The sequence below is a fragment of the Typopeltis vanoorti genome, chromosome 5 (genome assembly GCF_054136105.1).
Source record: "Typopeltis vanoorti isolate ZY-2024b chromosome 5, IOZ_Tvanoo_1.0, whole genome shotgun sequence".
In the NCBI taxonomy this organism is placed as follows: Eukaryota; Metazoa; Arthropoda; class Arachnida; order Uropygi; family Thelyphonidae; genus Typopeltis; species Typopeltis vanoorti.
The window spans coordinates 60,223,513-60,242,451 of NC_143553.1; the positions used below are offsets into that span (position 1 = coordinate 60,223,513).

Below are 18,939 nucleotides of genomic sequence, written 5' to 3' on the forward strand. Positions count from 1 at the left end.
TAAGCTCATGAAAAAATCAAACCATAAATGAATATATGATAAACCAAAAATATCAAATTTTGCATGAAGAAATTTCTAAAACCAGTGTAGAAAGATTACAAATACTGTAATTTCTTCACTCTAAATGAAACAGGAGTTCTGACTCAAAAAGAAGATGAAATTCACAATTTAACCTGGGAATAAAAGCATTTTGAGATTCCTTTAATCACTTTTATCTACTTTTAGTAAGAAGAGCAATTTACATATTGCTAGGCTTGACTCATGATCACTTTCTTTTCATTTTACAGTCAAAACTTATATTTTTTGGTTCGCAATTATAGATTTCATAATTTGTAACCTTTCTACATTTGCTTAAGAATTTTTTTCAGGGTGGGAGGTGGTAAGATTTGTTGCATTTGACTCATAGTATAGCATAGTTTGTGGCTGGATTTTTATACATCCTCCAGAGTCGAAGTTATGCTTTTTAGTTTCATTTAGTTTCCTACCAAAATTTATTAAAATCACTCTGCCAGTTGGGTATATTATACCTAAAGACTGGGAATGAATTAGCAAAATCTATGTTGTTTTGACTCACTTAAATAATGTTGCATTATTTCTTCATTCCTTTTACTCTTAACTAGATAATAACATCTGCTTTTTTAAGAAGGCTTTGCTTGAATAACAACATGATGGTTTTAATCACCATAATAGGTGCTTAGTCCTTGAAATTAGAGACTAAAAGTTGCATATACAGTTGACTCTCACTATAACAAAACATATAGGACCAAAGGAATAAGTTAGTGGATTTGTCATGGCTGATGCTATGATTTGTTAATAGTGTTCTAGTAACTGAATTACGGTTCTGGTGAAAGTTAACAACAGTGTTACTGTGCTCAAAATTTTGCTCATGCTCATATATAATGGTTAATTTTTGATGTTTATACCACATCGTTTTTTGTAAGATGCATTTTAGTTTTCAGTAATTTTTTTTTAATTACAGTGCAGTTTTGGTAATCAAAACTGATTAAAGCTGGAATGTGTTTTGTGTGTTCAAATCATTGAGGTATTTGAATTAATTTAGTGGAAAGAGGTTTATTGATTCATCCAGGAATGGCATGTAGTATCGTTGAGTTCAAAGATAGAAAAATAAGAACTTCATGGTGGACTCGAGAAGTGAAAGAGATAAGTCCTGGAAAAGAAGAAATCACAACAAAATTTGTCTGCAACAACAGGTAATCTGAAAGAATGCAGAGAAAAGTATCAGAATGTTTCTGTAATGACTTATTTAGCTGAAAGTAGCTAAACAAATAGTCACAGAAAGATTTTAATAAGAATATTATTATTATCCAGAAGTAGACTCATTTAGAAAAATTAAAGGCACTTAAAATTGCATGAAATAAATTTATTAGCTGTAAAATTTTCAGCATTCAAGTAATTTACAGTATCATAGGCATCCTCAGTACAATAATCAATGGAACACAAAATTACAGTAAAGGAATCAATTTCAAAAATCCCCATTACACAGTCGTTAATAGGAAATTCCCAATTCTTAAATATACAGGGTGTTCGGGATAAATTTGACATATTTATAATTAATTATATTTTTCCGTAAGTTACATGTATTAACACACACTTCTCTTCATTTAAAAGTTTGGACCCTTCTTCATTCATATACAAGATGTCAGAAAGGATGGATAGCTGGAACCCACCTGAATCATGGAAGAGAATAACTTGTATCATGATGATTCGTGCCCGCCATCAAAATAAGGATATTACGACTGCTGCCCAATGCTCCCTGAATACAGTAAAAACAATCAGGCATGAACTAGAGACTTGCAATGGTGACTACGAGGATGTAGCAAGAAGAAAGATCCCTAGCAGACGATCTGATTGCGTTCGTACAGCAGAATTCCTCGCAAATCTGCAGGAACAGGTGTTGAAGAACCCTGGCATTGGAATTCGGGCTTTGTTCGTGGAGTTGCTAACTGTAGTCAAGCCCTGGATAACAAGGGTAGCCAATGGTAGGCCGTATGTATGGCAGCAGGATTCGGCCCCTTGCCACACCTCTGGGAAAAGTCAAAAATGGTTGTCTGAAAATTTCTACGACTTCACCAGTCCAAATGTTTGGCCTCCAAACTCCCCAGACCTTAACCCCATGGATTATTTTGTATGGGGTGCAGTTGAAAAAGACACCAATCGCACTTCCAGTAATACAAAAGCCCAGTTAATGGATAAAATTAAAACAGTTTTTGCGGCCCTTCCCAGGGAGACTGTAGCATCAGCTTGTTCGAGGTTCCGAAGCAGAATTGAAGCTGTGATCGATGCTAATGGTGGTTATTTTGAGTAAATCTTGTTGATAGTATTGTAATTAACTCTGCCTGTAATGTTTTTTTGTCAATTCATTAAATTTAATAGATACAAAGAAGATTTTCTTTTTCCTTACGAAACTGTCAAATTTATCCCGAACACCCTGTATATATATATATATATATATATATATATATCATTTCTATGCAAATTCCTGATTATTATTATTATATATATATATATAAAAATAATAATCAGGAATTTGCATAGAAATGATATAATATTATTTCCCATAAAAGGAATAACCAAAGGCCTTACAACTCTCCTTATATAACTGTTCTATGAGGAATCTACTTCTGTGTAAAAGTTTAGTTTCCTTCCAAAACACTGTGTTTATTTGATGTGGCATGTTCTGCTAGGCCAGACTGCTCATTCATGATACTGTATATAAGATTTATGTTCTTCACAATGGATGGCTGCAGATTTGCCCAAAGTAAGACAAACCACAGAAGCAGAGGATTTGGTAGATACCTGGAAGGTCAAGTGAAAGTTTGTCTTTAGGAAAAAAAAGGAAGGTAGAAATCTTCATGATAGGATGAAAGGATACTGCAATATTAAGAGGCTTTAGAACTTTAATACATTCAGAAATCCCTTTTCTAAGTGATATCTTCAGATCTAGAGACTGGTTGTCTAAAGCTGTTAAATGCTTTCTTGATAATATATTTATTAAAGCCATTTTTCATAAAAGCAGATTTGCTTTAATTCAGTTTTTACTGTAAAAGTGCTTCCGTGACAAATATTATGAGCACGATGTAATAAAGTTTTAATGGTTTTAACCTTTTGACTAAAATAATGATGAGAATTAGCATGGATATAATGATCTGTATGAGTTTCTTTTCTAAAAACAGAAAATTGTAAATGAAGAATTCTTGGTTGACAAAAAATTAAAATATCCAAAAATGCTAGTTGATTGGTTTTTCTCTTCTTCTAAAGTAAACTGAATTCTGGGATGAATCATATTTATTTTTAAAACAAATAGTTTTTAATCTGATGGTAGTCCTTTCCATTATGCAAAAATGTCATCCGCATATCTATACCACATAAGTTTAGGTGAAATATCTTTAAGGAGACAATCTTCAAAATGTTCCATGTAATAATTTGCAAGGGTAAGAGAGAGGACTACCTTTGGCTGTTCCTTCAACTTGTTATAATTTGTCTTGTACACTGAAATAACCAAAGTGGATTACAAAGTCAAGCAGTTTGATGATATCAGGAGGAAGGACATTGTTTAAGTAAATTAATAGTATCTGCCAAAGGAATGTTTGTGAATAGTGATCCTATGTCAATATTAAATAAAATCTGAAGGTTCTAAATGTAAATTACAAATTTTTGTTTTAAAATATACAGAGTTCTTGATGTGAGAATTAGATTTTCCAATAAATGAAGATAATAGCATAGACAAATATTTAGAATCTTTATATGTGGGATAGCCAATACAATCTATTACCAGTCATAATGGAACACCTGGTATATATGAATTGGGAAGACCACATAATCTAGGTCGATGAGCATGAACATTTTTATTTTTTTTTCTTAAATTCTTCATCACAACTGGACATATTCCAAATCAATTTATTGAGTTTATTAATTTCGATAGAAATTGGATCAGATGAGAGGGGATGATGGAACAGCCGAGAAGTCATATAGTGTTAAGGAAATATTTCTAAAATATTCTTTCTCATCTTGTATGACTACTGCTTTGCCTTTGCTTGAATAATAATATTATTATTCTTTTTTTAGAGAATTAAGTGCTTTAAATTCTGATGGAGTTAGGTTAGAAGGTGGTAGTTTTGCTTTAAAAAGAATCATGAAATGTATTCTTCTTGTGGTTAGCAGTCTCAGAAGGAACTGCATGTAAACAACCTTTGTCTTATAAAATAAAAAACGTCCATAATGGGTAACATATTTGGAGAGATGGCATACTCGTGACTTTTGGCTAATATTGAGATTCTCTTTCTGAGTAAGAGGACATCCTGATAAATTTACTACTAATTTCTCCTTATTGTCTGTAAAGTAGTTAACTAGTAAATTAAATTTCTGTATAAGAGGACTATGAGTACATTTGAAAACTCTTATAGGAATCCAAAGAAATACATACAATAATGTTTAAAAATTCAGCAGATAATATTTCAGAAATAGAATTATAAAGAGAATTGATATATTTTATGTACTTTCAGTAAAAAGTGTCCATCTTTAATTTTTATAATTATGTCAGCTTATGTGTCTATATTAAAGCAAGTAGACTCATTGGGCGAGAACCTTTTCTAGATCACTCAGTATTATCTCTTTGAAAATATTTGCTGAAGATGCACTCACTACATGCCACGAGAAGAATCCAGATGTCACATGCTTCATAACCCACATTTATTCAGTTTGCAGGGATAGTCCCAAGTTCTCCAGTCACCTGTCATGAGCTGTAGTCAATATTATGAGATCTCCTTATTAACTTGTTTGCTTCTATCATGACTCCTCTCTCTTTCATGTATTACTCAAACTTTGAAGAACATTATCTCAGTCTACACTTCTTAAAAAGAAATCAATGGACATCATAGTGTGAGGAACAAACAGCCACGGCACCCACCTTAATAAAATGTAGGACCTCCTTTCACTGTACTGATTGCAGCAATCCTACAGGGCATACTTTTCACAAGCGTACAATAGCAATCAATGGTAATTTTGAACATTCTTCCTGTAGGCATGTAATGAGGTCCTGGACTGTTGTGGGGGCAATGTCCCTTGCCTCACTTGATGCTCCAGTTCATCCCACAGATGTTCAATAGGGGATCAGTGCAATGTGGAGGTCAATCAAGTGTGGTGACATTCATGTCCACTAACCACGCAGTTACAGCAGCAGCCTTGTGATACGGTGCAGTGTCTTGCTGAAGAGACAGCAATCATTTCTGTAGAGTGCTACAAAGTAGGAGGTATTGCATTGTCCAGAATGTTCAGATACCTCTCGGAGGTCATTTTTCATGGCACCACAAACAGAGGTCTGAGGCCAAACCAGGAAAAACAGGACTATACCATCACACCAAAATCTCCGAATTTCATAGTTGGGGTTACACACTCTGGTAAGAAATATTTACTGGGCATCCAATTCACCCACACTTGTCCATCTGTTCGGCAGAGGGTGTAGCATATTTCGTCACTCCATAAATCAGCTCTCCAAGCTTCCATGCCCCACTGTACATGCTCTTAACACCACTGAAGACAAACCTGCATGTTGGTTTGGGTAATGTGGGGCTTGCATATTACAGTTCTACCATGGAAATCCATGTTGTGAGCCTCAGCTCTGAATGTTTCTGTGTAGATTCATGTTCCAGTTGATTAGTGTTGCCAAATGAAAATTACTAAAAACAGCTAAATCTTAAAAAAAAAAAAAAAAAAAAAAAAAAAAAAAAAAAAAAAGGAGCTAAAAAGGAATTAAAAATACAAATTTGAAGCTAAAATTTTAAAAGTGGTAGCTGATACTTTTAAGTTACTTACTTTATTCAAGTTAAAGTGATACTTGCATATAAGTGGCTAAATATATCTTCTATGTGGTCTTTTGTGCTTAATTCACCCACGTTTTCACTTAGATTTTCAACTTTGTTATATGTGGCCATTGTTCCAATATTACTCAGTGTAGATGCTGGTAAGTGATAGTCTGTACAGCACTTGTTGTTATGCCTGAGGCCATACTTGAGTGACAAAATAGCTGTCAGCAATTCCATTTTGTTTCTTAATTTAGTTTTACCTACATTCATGGAACTAAAAATTCGTTCAATTTCCGCATTAGAATTTGGCAGTATTAATAAATTTATTGCACACTGAGTAATTTCTTTAAATGGATTCATTCCAGATGCATCTTTATATTCTCGTACTTCAGAATAGCTCAGTGTTTTCTATATTTCTCCATTTATTTAAGTGGATAGTATTGTACTTGTATTCAGCAACAGCAACATCTTTTTCTGTTTTCAACATTATTTCTAAGATGGGAGTAACAGGTTCTTTTATATGTTTTAGGGTATTGTCAACAGAAAATGAAGATATCATTCTTAAAATATTCAAGTTTTCATGCAACCTTTGCTTAAGCTGTTTGAAGAGAACCAAGAAGAAACTGCCTTGCTCTACTTCTAAGATTTCGCTCATCATTTTGCATTATTTTCTTTTGTATCATCAACTCTGAAATTTTTCTTTCAAATCTGTAACCAAGATTTGGATTGGGATTCAAATAGTCATCAATCTCTGACAGTGCCGTAACGAGGGCGTGGAAGAGGTGCCCGCCATGGGCGCAACTAGGTTTGGGGCACAAAACGTAAAAAATAAAAATAAATAAATAGATATAATAGTCTGCTATTTTATATTGCATTTTTAAATTTCGGCAATATGCCGCTTTAGACACAAATTCTGCAACACACTGGAACTCATTTTGATGGAGTTAATGGTAAGTATTTAACATATTGCATTTAGTAAAATTTAACTTGTTACATTTAAATTTTTCAAAATTTTTTGTCATTTTTGGGTGGGGGTGGGGGCACAAGTTAGACACTTGCCATAGGTGCTTCATACCCTCATTACTGTACTGATCTCTGACTAGAGGATCGACTGTGGATGATGGTAGGACTAACATATTAGCAATAGAGCAAATCAAACAAGAAAGGTCTTCAAATAACCTCATCTTATCGGCACTGTTAGATTCGAAAATTTTGTTAACTTGCTGAACTTGAACTAGAACAGGATGCAAAAATAAAAGGGTACAACAGATTCCTTTCATCTTTGTACATCTCCCACAAAATTTAAGCTTTGTAACATTTCTCAGTCACACTCACAACTTCGAAGTGAGTTTTTAATTCCAACCACTGGCTGAGAATTCTGTCTACTGCAGGTTCAATGGAGAGCCACCTTGTTGCACAATTGCTTACAATTTTCAGAGGAGCATCATTTTCGTTGATAGTTTGATACAGCTCTTTGTATGCTGCTTGTCTTGAAGAAGAATGTGAAAACCACTTATACATTTCGGCAACTAAAAAATTCTAATTTTCGTGGGAGAGATTCTGCACAAGTGTGAGACATTGCCAGTTGTAATGAATGGCATACACATCTAATTAAAATTAAGGAAGGAATATATGCCTTCAGCTGTTCATAAATGCCATTATTGACTCCAACAATAACACTGGCATTGTCTGTACCAATTGCAATGAGATTTTTAATGTCCAGTTTCTTGGTCAAGAGCTCTTTTTTCAGTGCAGCCACAATACCACTAGCATCACACTTTTCTAGAACCACTATGCTCAGAAATGTATGCATAATTTTGTTGAATTTCTTGCTATAATAAATGATGGCCATTCCTAAAATCTTATTCACTGTGATATCATTCGAATCGTCTATTAGCAAGTAAAATTTTCATCTCCAATGTCCACAATTAGATCTTCAAAATGCTCACTTAGAATATTCTTTACAATTGCAGAGCACTTAGTTCGGTGCATTTTTACCTTTGGCATAATTTGACTGTCTGGGATGATATTTTTGTAAAGATCTACTAGATGATGGAACTGTTGAATGATGAGTGATAACAAAGAAATAATGCTAACCTACCTTCAGAGTTCGAAGTCTCATCAGACTTTTTCACAAGCATATTTGTAATAGGAACAGCCTTATATGGAACTGCAACAAGATGTTTCTTAGTTTCGCTATGCTTTACAAGCTGACAATATTTAGCAGCTATATCACATCTTCAAAACTTACAGTGGCCTTTTGTAGCATCACCAGGAACTTCACACAACCATTTACTAACCATTCCCATTTGCAACCACTCCCTCCTAAATTTTTGCTTGTAAGCTTTATTTTTCTCTTTGCTCATTTTTGAAGAAGGGTATACAATTCTTTACTGTAACGAATTACGATCAGTCTTTGAAAACTTTCCACTCGCTATCGTAACTACCAACCAGAATACTGTGCAAAGACTAACTTGTAGTGGTGCAGCCACACTCAACTTTAAGGCGACAAAATGGCAGACTGTTGGGCCACGTGACTGACTGATGTCATCAGCAATTTGAAACGTACGATGCTCGCACCAAACATACAATACAATTCCTTATCAAATGCGAACATCTGGAAAACCTTTAAAACAATTTCCTTAATATTAAGTTATAAAAACAACTAAAAAGAGCTAAAACTAGTTCTGAAGGAGCTAGATGCTAGATTAAAATTTTTGGAGCTAAGGAAGGAAAAAAAGGCTAGATCTAACTCCAAAAAGAACTAAATTGGCAACACTGTAGTTGATGCCTCTAACTCCACGTTCACTGTGTGTTAGCCGATGAATGGCAGTTTTTTACATATTATTGTTATTCCTTCATAATACCCTACAGTCGAATTTGATGAGTGTGGTGGTGGGGCATCCACTGATTGTTGACCTGGGATGGCCCAATTTGTCAACAGTTTGCCGAACATTTAAATAAACCTGAAACATGGTATCCTATCACAGTACCTCTTTCAAATTCCGTCAGTTCCCTTCTCAGAGCCATTTTACCAGGGGGGGGGGGATGAAATTTGAGTTTCTGCTAAAAAAATGAAAAAATGTAGGTGGGGGTTTGGTAGATTAGAGATGGTGGTGGACACTATTAAGGGTGGAGTTGAGGCCACGGATGTTAGTGAAGTGGATATGCAAAGCCCTGTGGGGCCTATATTTGACTGCAAGGGTCTTTCACGTTTTCTATGCAGTGCAAGTTGTTTTCGAAGTTAATGTCCTTGTTTTCTCTGGGTAAAAGTTAGATCAGTTCAAGCACATGTGCGTTTGTGACAAGTGACCTTGAACTTGTTATTAATTGATGTTATCAGTTTAGATGTGCTTGTTGGTGTGTCAAAATCACTTTCATGAGGTGTGGAAAGTTCGTTCCATCCTTTTATTTATGAGTCCAAAATGATGGCACATGAAGATGTTTCTAGAATCAAAATTGCATTCTCCTGCTATGCTTATGTCATCTTTTAGTGATTTGCCACTTTCTGCTCGAAAGTTCAAAATAATGGCATTGAATTTCTTGTTTTCAGCCTCAATTGAGTTGTGTACCGTTGATGTGATTAAGTCACGGAATTCATTGGCAGGCAAGGGTACACTTGCATTGCAGCACTGATCGCCAAATAGTTCAAGCTTAGCCTCCAACATTTGGATTTTGAAGGGGAAAGTTTTGTTCATAGTGTTAAAGTGCTGTTCGATGTTTTGGACTAGTTTACCTAATTTCGGAAGCTGTTTTCAGGAGGGAGGCACAATGAACAGAAGAAGGGCTGGCTGAGGCTGATAAATAGTTTGTGTTGATTTGTCTATTTTTGTGCAGGAAGCCAGTGGCAACAGAAATCGCACAATAGACCCTTTTTCTTATCCGTAACATCAGTTTTACAATTGCGGCACTTTATATTATCATTAGGTTTTTCAGTGATCGATGGTGCTGCACTGTACGAGACACGTGGCTGATATTTAATTGTAAAGATAACTGATTTGATGCACTATAGGTACTTACAGGTTGTGCAGAAGTAACCGGCTCCTTAGCACGCTGTTATGATTTCTGTTTATTGTTTAATTTGAGCAAAAAACACTTGTAATAACAATAAAACGTGGAGGAACAAGTTTAGAGTTGCTTATTCACAAGTGCCACCTTGCTACTGTCCCTTGTTTTTAATAAGTGAATGGTATGGGTATTATAAAATTGAAGTTGTAATTGACTCATCAGTTAATACAGAAGAGAGTTCTTTACCACAAATAAGAGGTAATGCAGTTACTTTTGCAAACATGAGTTGCAAAAAATGTCTGGATACAAACTTGTCATACAGTTTCACTGCATTCTAAAGTCTGAGAAATCCATTGCTAGAAGCATCTTAAAATTTCCATTGGATAAGAATCCAAAATCTTAATTTCCACCCAATGAACTTCAGCCTATTTATATAGGGAGCACTACACGATTCTCTGAATCTTCCCCATCACATCCACAAGAAACTCTAGACAACTAAATCTGTGCAGAACAGTCCAGATGTGATTGTAGTATAGCCTTATAAAGTGGGATAATAACTTCATATCTGCTGCTTGTTAGTCTTTCTTAATATCCAAGTAATCCTTTGAAATATTTTGCCTACTTTTTGCAGTCCTCTGAACTTCAACTGTATCATCACCCTTAAATCCCTATTCTCATCAATTTCTTGTTGCAATTCCATGTATGCAGTATACAGTCTAGCTTTTTCATCTCAAAGTGCATGACTTTACACTTTAACACATTGAATTGGCAGCCATTAGCTCTCAAAGTTTAGCATCATTGGCAAATAACTAGATATTCCCCCTCATGTCATTCCCATTATCACTGATGTATATCTCTTAGTAGAGTTGAAACAATCTTCTACTGTGTAATGTCTTTCCATCCCCATTTACTTCAACTTAAGAATTACAGTTCTATGCACTAGCCTATCAAATGCCTTCTATAGATAGCAATATGGTGTAGCCATTTCCCTTGTCTTCCTCAGCTCACTTTATTCTAGAAAGTGAAATTATTAAGATAAGCCTCCTCGTAAAGTATATTCCAGTCCACCCACTCACGAATTCTTCCCTTAAACAACTTTTCCCAATACCCTAACCCCCACCCCGAGATATTAAACAGTATGGTTAAACAGTCTGGTTAGAGCACTACGTTGTTCTAGCATTTTCTATAACACAAGGATCAATATCTCATCACTCCGATGGCTGTATTCACAGTGGGATTTCTTAATTGACCTCTGCATTATCTCCATCTGGGTGATACAAGTTAATCACTCAGTAATTATTCAACTATTTCTTCTGTCACCTTATCAGCATTCATTAAAATTACCCCTCCTTAATCGTTCTTTTTCTTGTTGCATAATGAAATACCTCTTTGGCCTACTCAGCTAATTTTCTTTCAATCTGATTTTGCCTTTCTCAGTGTAATAGTCATTCTTCTTACCTGTGCTCTGTATTGCTTGAGTCAGATTGCCTTTTCTTGTTATATACTTGCACATTTTCTTTTGCAACTCTTGCTCAATGATGCTAATCATACATTTAACTCTAGGTATGCAGTCTGCTGATACTGCTTATCTTAAATATCCCTTTACCATTTTCCTTACAGTATTAACATCTTTCCCATAAAGTTTAAGCTATGGCACTACTCCAATACTAATGCTACTATGGCATACAGGGAACCATCTTTTGAGGTTGTCATAATCACCAGCTTTGTGGTTCCACATATCCTTTGAAGCAAACATTCTACATGCTTAGTCAAGCATGTAGAATATGTTTATTAGTCAAGACTAATCTCTTAGTCAAGACTGCATGATCACTCTTCCCAACTGAAGACAAAGTAGTTGCCTTGTTTATGGATAAATTCTCTGATCTAAGGGTTTAAGATCCAAATCTTAAACCCTAGGCACCTTCTGTGACTTGCTTTTTCAGGTAATTATCTCTAAATAGATACACAAATTAAATTTATTTTCTTCTTTTACAATTTATGTCCCCATAATCGGAGTTACTCTTAATGATTACTTGCCCTATGCTCATTAAGCTAATTTAATGATGCATGGCATCCATGTGTTTGTTTTGTAAAACAATAGCTGCTGGTGCGCATTCACTGCCAGCAGGAAAATTAAAACGATACTGTATCTATATGTCATGTCACTATTTAATAAAGATGCCAATATGACATCTCCCCCCCCCCCCCCAAAAAAAGCACTGGTAACAACCAAGTATTGTTTTTGATAATTCTTCTGCTCCCTCAGTCTTGTTTTTTTTTTTTTTAATCCTCCCCAAGAATAAGTATCCCTTACATTCCAATCAGGTGATAACACTATCTTCCTTTGTTAACCAAGTCTCACTGATGCCTATAATTTTTTTACACCTGTTTATGCATACTAAACCAGAATAGTGAATGTTAGTTAAGAGAACTGTTCATGTGAGAAGATAACAGATGTATTTTTTAACCAAATAAATGATATGTGATTAGTCTTACCATTATATAATTTGAACTGTATAATGTATAATATATGGATCTTTAGGTTTAATATCTAAAAATGAAATCCATTTTATAATTATTTATTATTTTTTGAAAAGAAATGAGGTGCAGTAATAGTGCTTATAAGATGGGTGTTGGGAGAGATGCTGCTGCATACAGTTAGGAAACCACTATGTTAAGTGGACAGTCAATGATATTTATGACCAGAGAAAGGATGTCTTCTTGGAAACTCACGATTTTCCTCTTGCAAAACAGATAGCAGATTGAGAAGTAAGATTAACTACCTTATTATTACTAAAGTTTTAAATTTCTAAAAAACTTGCTTTGTTGTTCTGTATCAGGACATAAAACAACCATTTTTTCCCCTTTATATATATTACTGAAATACATTGTTTAGCTCATAGTTTTGTAAAATCATCACTCTTGTGAGGAGGATTAGATATGATAGGAGGTATGTCATGTCCAAATAAAACTATTTGCACAGAAAAATTTTGTATTTTTCAGAATACAAAACATAGCACATTAAGGTAATTTTTAAATATCCCACTCGAAGGGAGAGAAACTCCTTTCCTTAACTCAGTTTCTTAAATTATGTAGAGTATCATAATTTAATGTTCCAAAGGTTCCAACCTTCCATCTCTATCAGTGTGCTTCCATAATCCAATATTGCAGGGGGGGGGGGGGTTTAAGGAGGGAGAACAATTTATTCTTGGATATCCCTGCTTCCCAGTGGTATGGATATTTGATGATAATCATCCTAGTGCAACAATCACCCTAAGTAGCTTACAACAGTATCACATTTAGTCTCTAGATTAGAGCAGGATTTCTAGATTACCTAATCCTTAACCTACCCACACTAGTAAGGTGCATGCTATATTAATGAAAAATAAATTCTATAAATTAAAAAGTCATCACATTCTGCACTACAGAAAAACCCTGTAGTACTTAGGGGATGTGTTTCAAGAAATCTGTGTAAAATGAATATTCGTGTTAAAAAAGGGATGCTGTTTTTTTTCTCTCTTATATTAATGCAGTGATATAAGAGTGAAATATTTGCATGCATGTTGACAGGTATCGATTTTTGATTTAAATCTTCAATCCATACAATTAACAATTCAAATTCTCGGTTTCAGTGGGTGATTTTCTTTGCTGAGAAAGGAGTAACATTTGCATGTGCTGGTTATCCTTATTTTTAAGCAAGTAAATAAGAAAAATCTTTAATTTAAATTCATGTGTGACGTCAGTAATCTTTTAACCAGACTCGAGTTTTGGTATTTTTTTTTTTTAACTTTGTGTCCAAATTGATAACAGCAAGTGCATCATTTTGTGTGTGGTACATTCTCGTTGTTGTGACTTTCCTTCTCTGGTCTTATTGGCACGTTTAATAAGAGTACAAATTAAACCTGTAATAAATTGTGTGTGGAAACAATAGCATCGGAAGTGCATCAAACTGTTAAAGTTTGCCTTCTAATCAGCAACGAATTTTGAACTTGCAGATATGGGGTGATGTGGTGGTTAATGTGCTGTGCACACAACACGTTTTTTTTTTTACTTATCGTTGAAAAGCTTAGACGTTGGTTATGCATTTTTACTAAACAGCTTAAGGAAATTACAACGTATACTAGGATATACATTAAAATAAATTTTTATACACTTCCAATATTTCGGCAACGTTGCCATTTTCATAGGAACTTAAAAACAAGACACGTGCACGCAAGCACAACAAACGGTAAATGAGGACGAAGCAGGAATCTATTTTTTTCTCCTAAAAGTCCTGATGGTGCCCCCCCCCCCCTAGCGGGCAATGTTGGTATTCTTGGGTAATTGGGCTGAAGGTCTTCTGATGTAGATTTCCCAAATTTGGGGCAGTCTCATGCAACCAAATTTGTTGAGGTTTGGATTGTTTCTTAGGGCTGAAGCTGATTCCATAAAAAGCCTTTCATTTTTGAATTTACTACAGTGTATTATTGTGGCTTTCTTCCACCGTATTCTATGGCGGGTGTCCAGTGCATGGTCTGCAAGACCAGAGTGGCTGTATTGGTGAAACCGGATAGTCCTTGTATTCTGATATTAGCAGTCCTGCCTGTTTGGTCAAAGTAGGACAGCTTACAGCTGCAAGGGACCTGGTATACACCAGGTAGGTGTGGGGGGGGGAGGTGTTGGTCTTTAGTAGAACGGATAAGGGATGCCAAATTTTTTTATAAGGCCTGTAACAAAAAGTTAAGTCATGTTTTTTTTAGGATTTTGTAATTTTTTCCGAGGTACCTCGGATATAGGGTATGGTGATGGATTTAGAGTAATCCTTGTTGTGGGGGGGGGGGGGGTATTGGTTTCGATATCTTTTTTTTTGGGGGGGGGGGGTAGCCATTGGCTGAGAAAGTGTTGAGAAGACTGTTTAGTTCTGTGGTTAGGGCATTGTCATTTGAACAGATAAGTTTAGCCCTGTTGTGTAGTGTCTTAATGACTCCATATTGTTGTGAGAGAGAGAGGGGGGGGGAATTGTTGGTGAGTGTATCTGCCTGTATGGGTGGGTTTTCTATATACTGAGAAAACCAAGGTTCCATCAGGTTGGCAGGTGACTAGTGTGTTAAGAAGGAGAGGAGTGCATCAGAGCCATGTGGCCAAAAAGCGAATACATCATCTACATAGCGAAGCCAAACGGTTGGTTTTTGTTGGGCAGAGTTTAAGGCTTTCTCTTCAAAAGTCTCCATATAAAAGTTAGCCAAGGTGGGGAGAATGGAGAACCCATGGCTGTCCCCTCTATTTGTTTGTAGATTCCTTGCCAAACAAAATAGCCTGAGTTCATTGTGAACTGAAATAGGGCTGTGAAAACGGGAGGAAATTTAGCTTGGATTAGTCTAAGGATTCTTTGAGTGGGACATTTGTGAATAAGGAGGAGACATCAAAACTGACCATTATGTTAGTGTGTTTGAGTGTAAGGTTTTCTATGCTGGCTTTGAAGTGGGCTGAGTTTTTTTTTTTTTTTTTATGTGGTGAAGATGTGTTGCCAGTAGTGTGTGAGAGCTTTGGCCAAATGTTTAGCTAGTTTTGTATGTGGGGGAAATCAATGCCATCTGCTATGGGGACGTAATGGCACATTTTCCTTATGTATTTTTGGGAGTCCATAAATACGGGGGGGGGGTAAATGGTTTTAATTTGTTGGTGACCTCCTTAAGGAGCCTGTGGAGTTTTCTAATTTGTGAGTTGGTGGGATTGTACTCACTACAACACATGTGTAGTAAACATATAGGCAGTAGCAGGAAAAAACCATGTAATTGTTTCTTAATCAGTTCATTTAATGCTGTCTTGACTGACTAAAAGATAGGATCAAGTTTTCTTGGTTGTGGAAGACTGTCCTTGTTAAGAATTTTTACCCTTTGCACCTGTTCTTGTAAACAGTGCTACCATGGACATATGTTTATCTAAAGCAAGAATCCTCCACTGCGGCAGACGTCTTTGATTTGAAAGATTCTTCTGTGAATCCTGAATAGCCTTTCATTCTGAAGAATAACCAACCTGCTCAATCAATGAATTAATTGACCATCAGTTAGAGGATGAGTAGTAATTTATGACATTTCCTTCCCTACATAGTTTATTCTGAAGGGATAGGTGTGAGAGATACAATATGCATGAACATATAGTGCTATTATGTTTTTGATATTACTGTACCTTAAAAACCTATTGAACATAACCTCCAATAAACATAAAACCAGAACTATAACTTTCTTGAAAACAATATTTTATTTCTTTATATACATTAACTTGTGTAAAAACACTTTATAAATATAAAATATTTACAGCAAACTACAAAAAATTAGAATGCTTTCCCCCCCATGAGTACATCCTTTGAAGTGGTTGTTCTTAAACATAAGGCTTCAACTTGTTTAATGAGAAATTTTTGTTTTGTTTTTTTCTTCTTGACATTCAGTAAAATGATCAAGAAAAAGATAATGATGACGTGTTGGGAATACTTTCATGCAAGAAGGACATTTAACAGCATTTTCATCATCACAGTCTTTTACTTCATCGAAAGATATCCAGGAATCTGAAAGGGAAGGTTGACTATCCATACACGGTTCTGATGAATCAACAACAATGTCACGGGTAGGTAACCCACCTACACCTCGCTCACGAATTCTATGCTGCGTGTTCTACAGAAAATTAATTAAATTAGTACAGATGCACAGACAAACACTTGCTTTTTAAGTTAAGAAAATAGACGTCTTGCCCTAAACATACTCAAAACTACTTTGATTTTACCAGCAGTACTGCAACTACACTATCTACCAATAATTGTCCAGATACCCCTATTATTTGAAGTTATGGAACAATCCAGGTTTGTTTATAACATAAAAACCGGTGTACAGATAGTAGAAAGTAGCATTTCATTGTAGCAGTTTAATACAGGTGGTATGGCAACACAACATGAACTCAGTGATCTCGAGAGTGGTGGCATGTGATCAGCAAATGGAGACATTCTGGCACCACTAGTGCAAGAAAACATCTAGGCAGCTGCTGAAAATGACCAACAGGGACAGTCATTTCGTGTTACCATTTTAATGCAGGGTGTTAAAACAGGTGACATGTAAAAACTGGCTGCAATCAGTACAGATCATCTGTGATGAGTTCCAGTAACACCATGGTAAGCAATAATGCTGTATGAAAAGAACTCCATTTACCAGGCTTCCACAGAACAGCTGCTGCTGTTCTGTGGAAGCCTGGTAAATGGAGCCGAACATCACAACAATGAACAAGGTGGCTTGTCTTGCCTGGTTCAAAGACTGTGTAAACTGGACAACTGACCGACCAGTATAAAATGGTACTCTGGAACGATGAATCATCAAAGTTAACCTGTTTCCAATCATTGCAAGGTGTGTAAGCAGCCTAGTGAACTTGTTACCAGTGTATTGTATCCACAGTAAAGTTTGGTGGTGGTGGAACCACTGGTCATTGTCCATGATTCCATGAAAACCTTGGTATTCTGGATAATCAAGTGCTGCCTACACTGTGGAGTTTTTAATGGAACGGACCCATGTTACTATCTAGATGACAGTATCCCATGCCACAAAGCTGCAGCTGTTATGGTATGAAGAAATGGGTGTAAATGACTGCCCTGGTCCCATCAAACACTTGTGATATGAAGTGGAGCAGTGATTGAGGTCCAGAGCAGTTTGTCCTCAATCTGTGACTGAACTCAGTGCTGCTTTGATGGAGACAAATTCCACCTGATGAGGGTGATCAAAGCCAAAGATGGACATACCTAATATTAGGGTTCGCCTGCTGGTATCAAGCATAAATTTACTGAACTGTCCAAACAATTATTGGTACATAGTGCACACTATATTATTTATGAATGTCTTAATTTATAATGGTAGTTAAAAAAGAAGGGGGGGGAGGGGAACTTGCTGTTATGTTATGAGGATATAATTCATTTAACATTAATATTAACTAACAAATTTTGAAATGCATGAATTTGCAGGTAGCTGACTGCATCCTCCTCCTCCCTATGATGGGGAGGTGAACTTAAGGTAAAGTAAGCTATGCTATCTGAAGATGAAAGTTTCTGCAGGCAGGCCCTCTTATTGCAGCAATCCTAACATGCACTGCAAACACAGAGGCTTAAGTTATTGTTGATATATGGCTAATGGGGAAGAGCAGAGAGGAACTTCCAGTGAAATCAACAAGAATGAAGACTGGATCAAAGCTTTTGGGAAGTTCATCTTTTGATAGTTACATTCCCTGTTCTTATTTTATGAAATTAAGAAGGTAATCAGAAAAAAAAAAGATTTTAGGAATTAGTGAACTTTGATGGACAGGAATGGGTCACTGATAATGACAATTTCAGCATTTATTACTCTGAATAGAATTGGAGGCATTCAAAATTAGAAAAGAATTTGGAAAATAAATTTTAGCTTATAACCTAGTGTCTGACAGAATAATCCTAATCACAGATATATATTTTTATATCTGATCCGTATATGAAAGGCCACAAGATCTATAGCACATTAATGCCATGTGTGGGCAAGAGGAATAGGAGTCTGTTCACATTTTGCTTGAACAACTGAGGGTTGTAATCTTTGGGGAAGGCAGAGTGGGAGAGACTATTCCAAAGGACAGAAGTAGATGGAATGAAGTTGGTTCAGTGAGTTTCAAGATGGACTGGAGGAATAATAGTGGCCAATAAGTAGAGCACTGTCCATGAAAGTATCTGTAAAAGAGGCACAAGGTAGAAACTGAATGCTTGTGAAAGAGGGATCATTAATTAGCCAGATTGCCCTCTTCTGGATAGAATCTAGCAATCTTAGAGAGGATTTTGATAAACCACCCCAAATATGGGAACAATGGTACAAGGCTATGCAAATTCAGGCTTTGTATAGAGTTAGCAGGTGTGAAGGAATTGTCCAAAAAAAAAAAAAAAAAAAAAAAAAACATTTTTTGGCAGCTGCAGAAGCTATATTGGGCCAGGAAAGATCAGAGGTACAGATCAGTCCAAGAAGGGAAATCTGATCGCGTTTGGATATCTCAGTATTAGTGAAGGTAATGGGGGGGGATACAAGAGATCAGACAGAACCGAGTTTTGGTGATACTGAAATTTAGAAGATTTACTTGT

General features: G+C 35.8%; 2 protein-coding genes across 2 annotated transcripts in view; one reads left to right on the top strand and one right to left on the bottom strand.

Moving 5' to 3' along the window:
- The window catches only part of Exd2 (Exonuclease 3'-5' domain-containing 2), a 154,461-nt gene extending 141,996 nt beyond the window's left edge, over nt 1-12,465 (top strand). The window contains exon 12 of the mRNA XM_090392453.1: nt 12,428-12,465. Coding sequence (XP_090248579.1) covers nt 12,428-12,443 — 16 coding nt within the window. The 3' untranslated portion in view covers nt 12,444-12,465. The remainder of the gene's footprint in view (nt 1-12,427) is intronic.
- Nucleotides 12,466-16,047: 3,582 nt separating this feature from the next.
- LOC150106459 (uncharacterized) overlaps nt 16,048-18,939 on the bottom strand; it is a 76,413-nt gene continuing 73,521 nt past the window's right edge. The window contains exon 7 of the mRNA XM_090392454.1: nt 16,048-16,480. Coding sequence (XP_090248580.1) covers nt 16,214-16,480 — 267 coding nt within the window. The 3' untranslated portion in view covers nt 16,048-16,213. The remainder of the gene's footprint in view (nt 16,481-18,939) is intronic.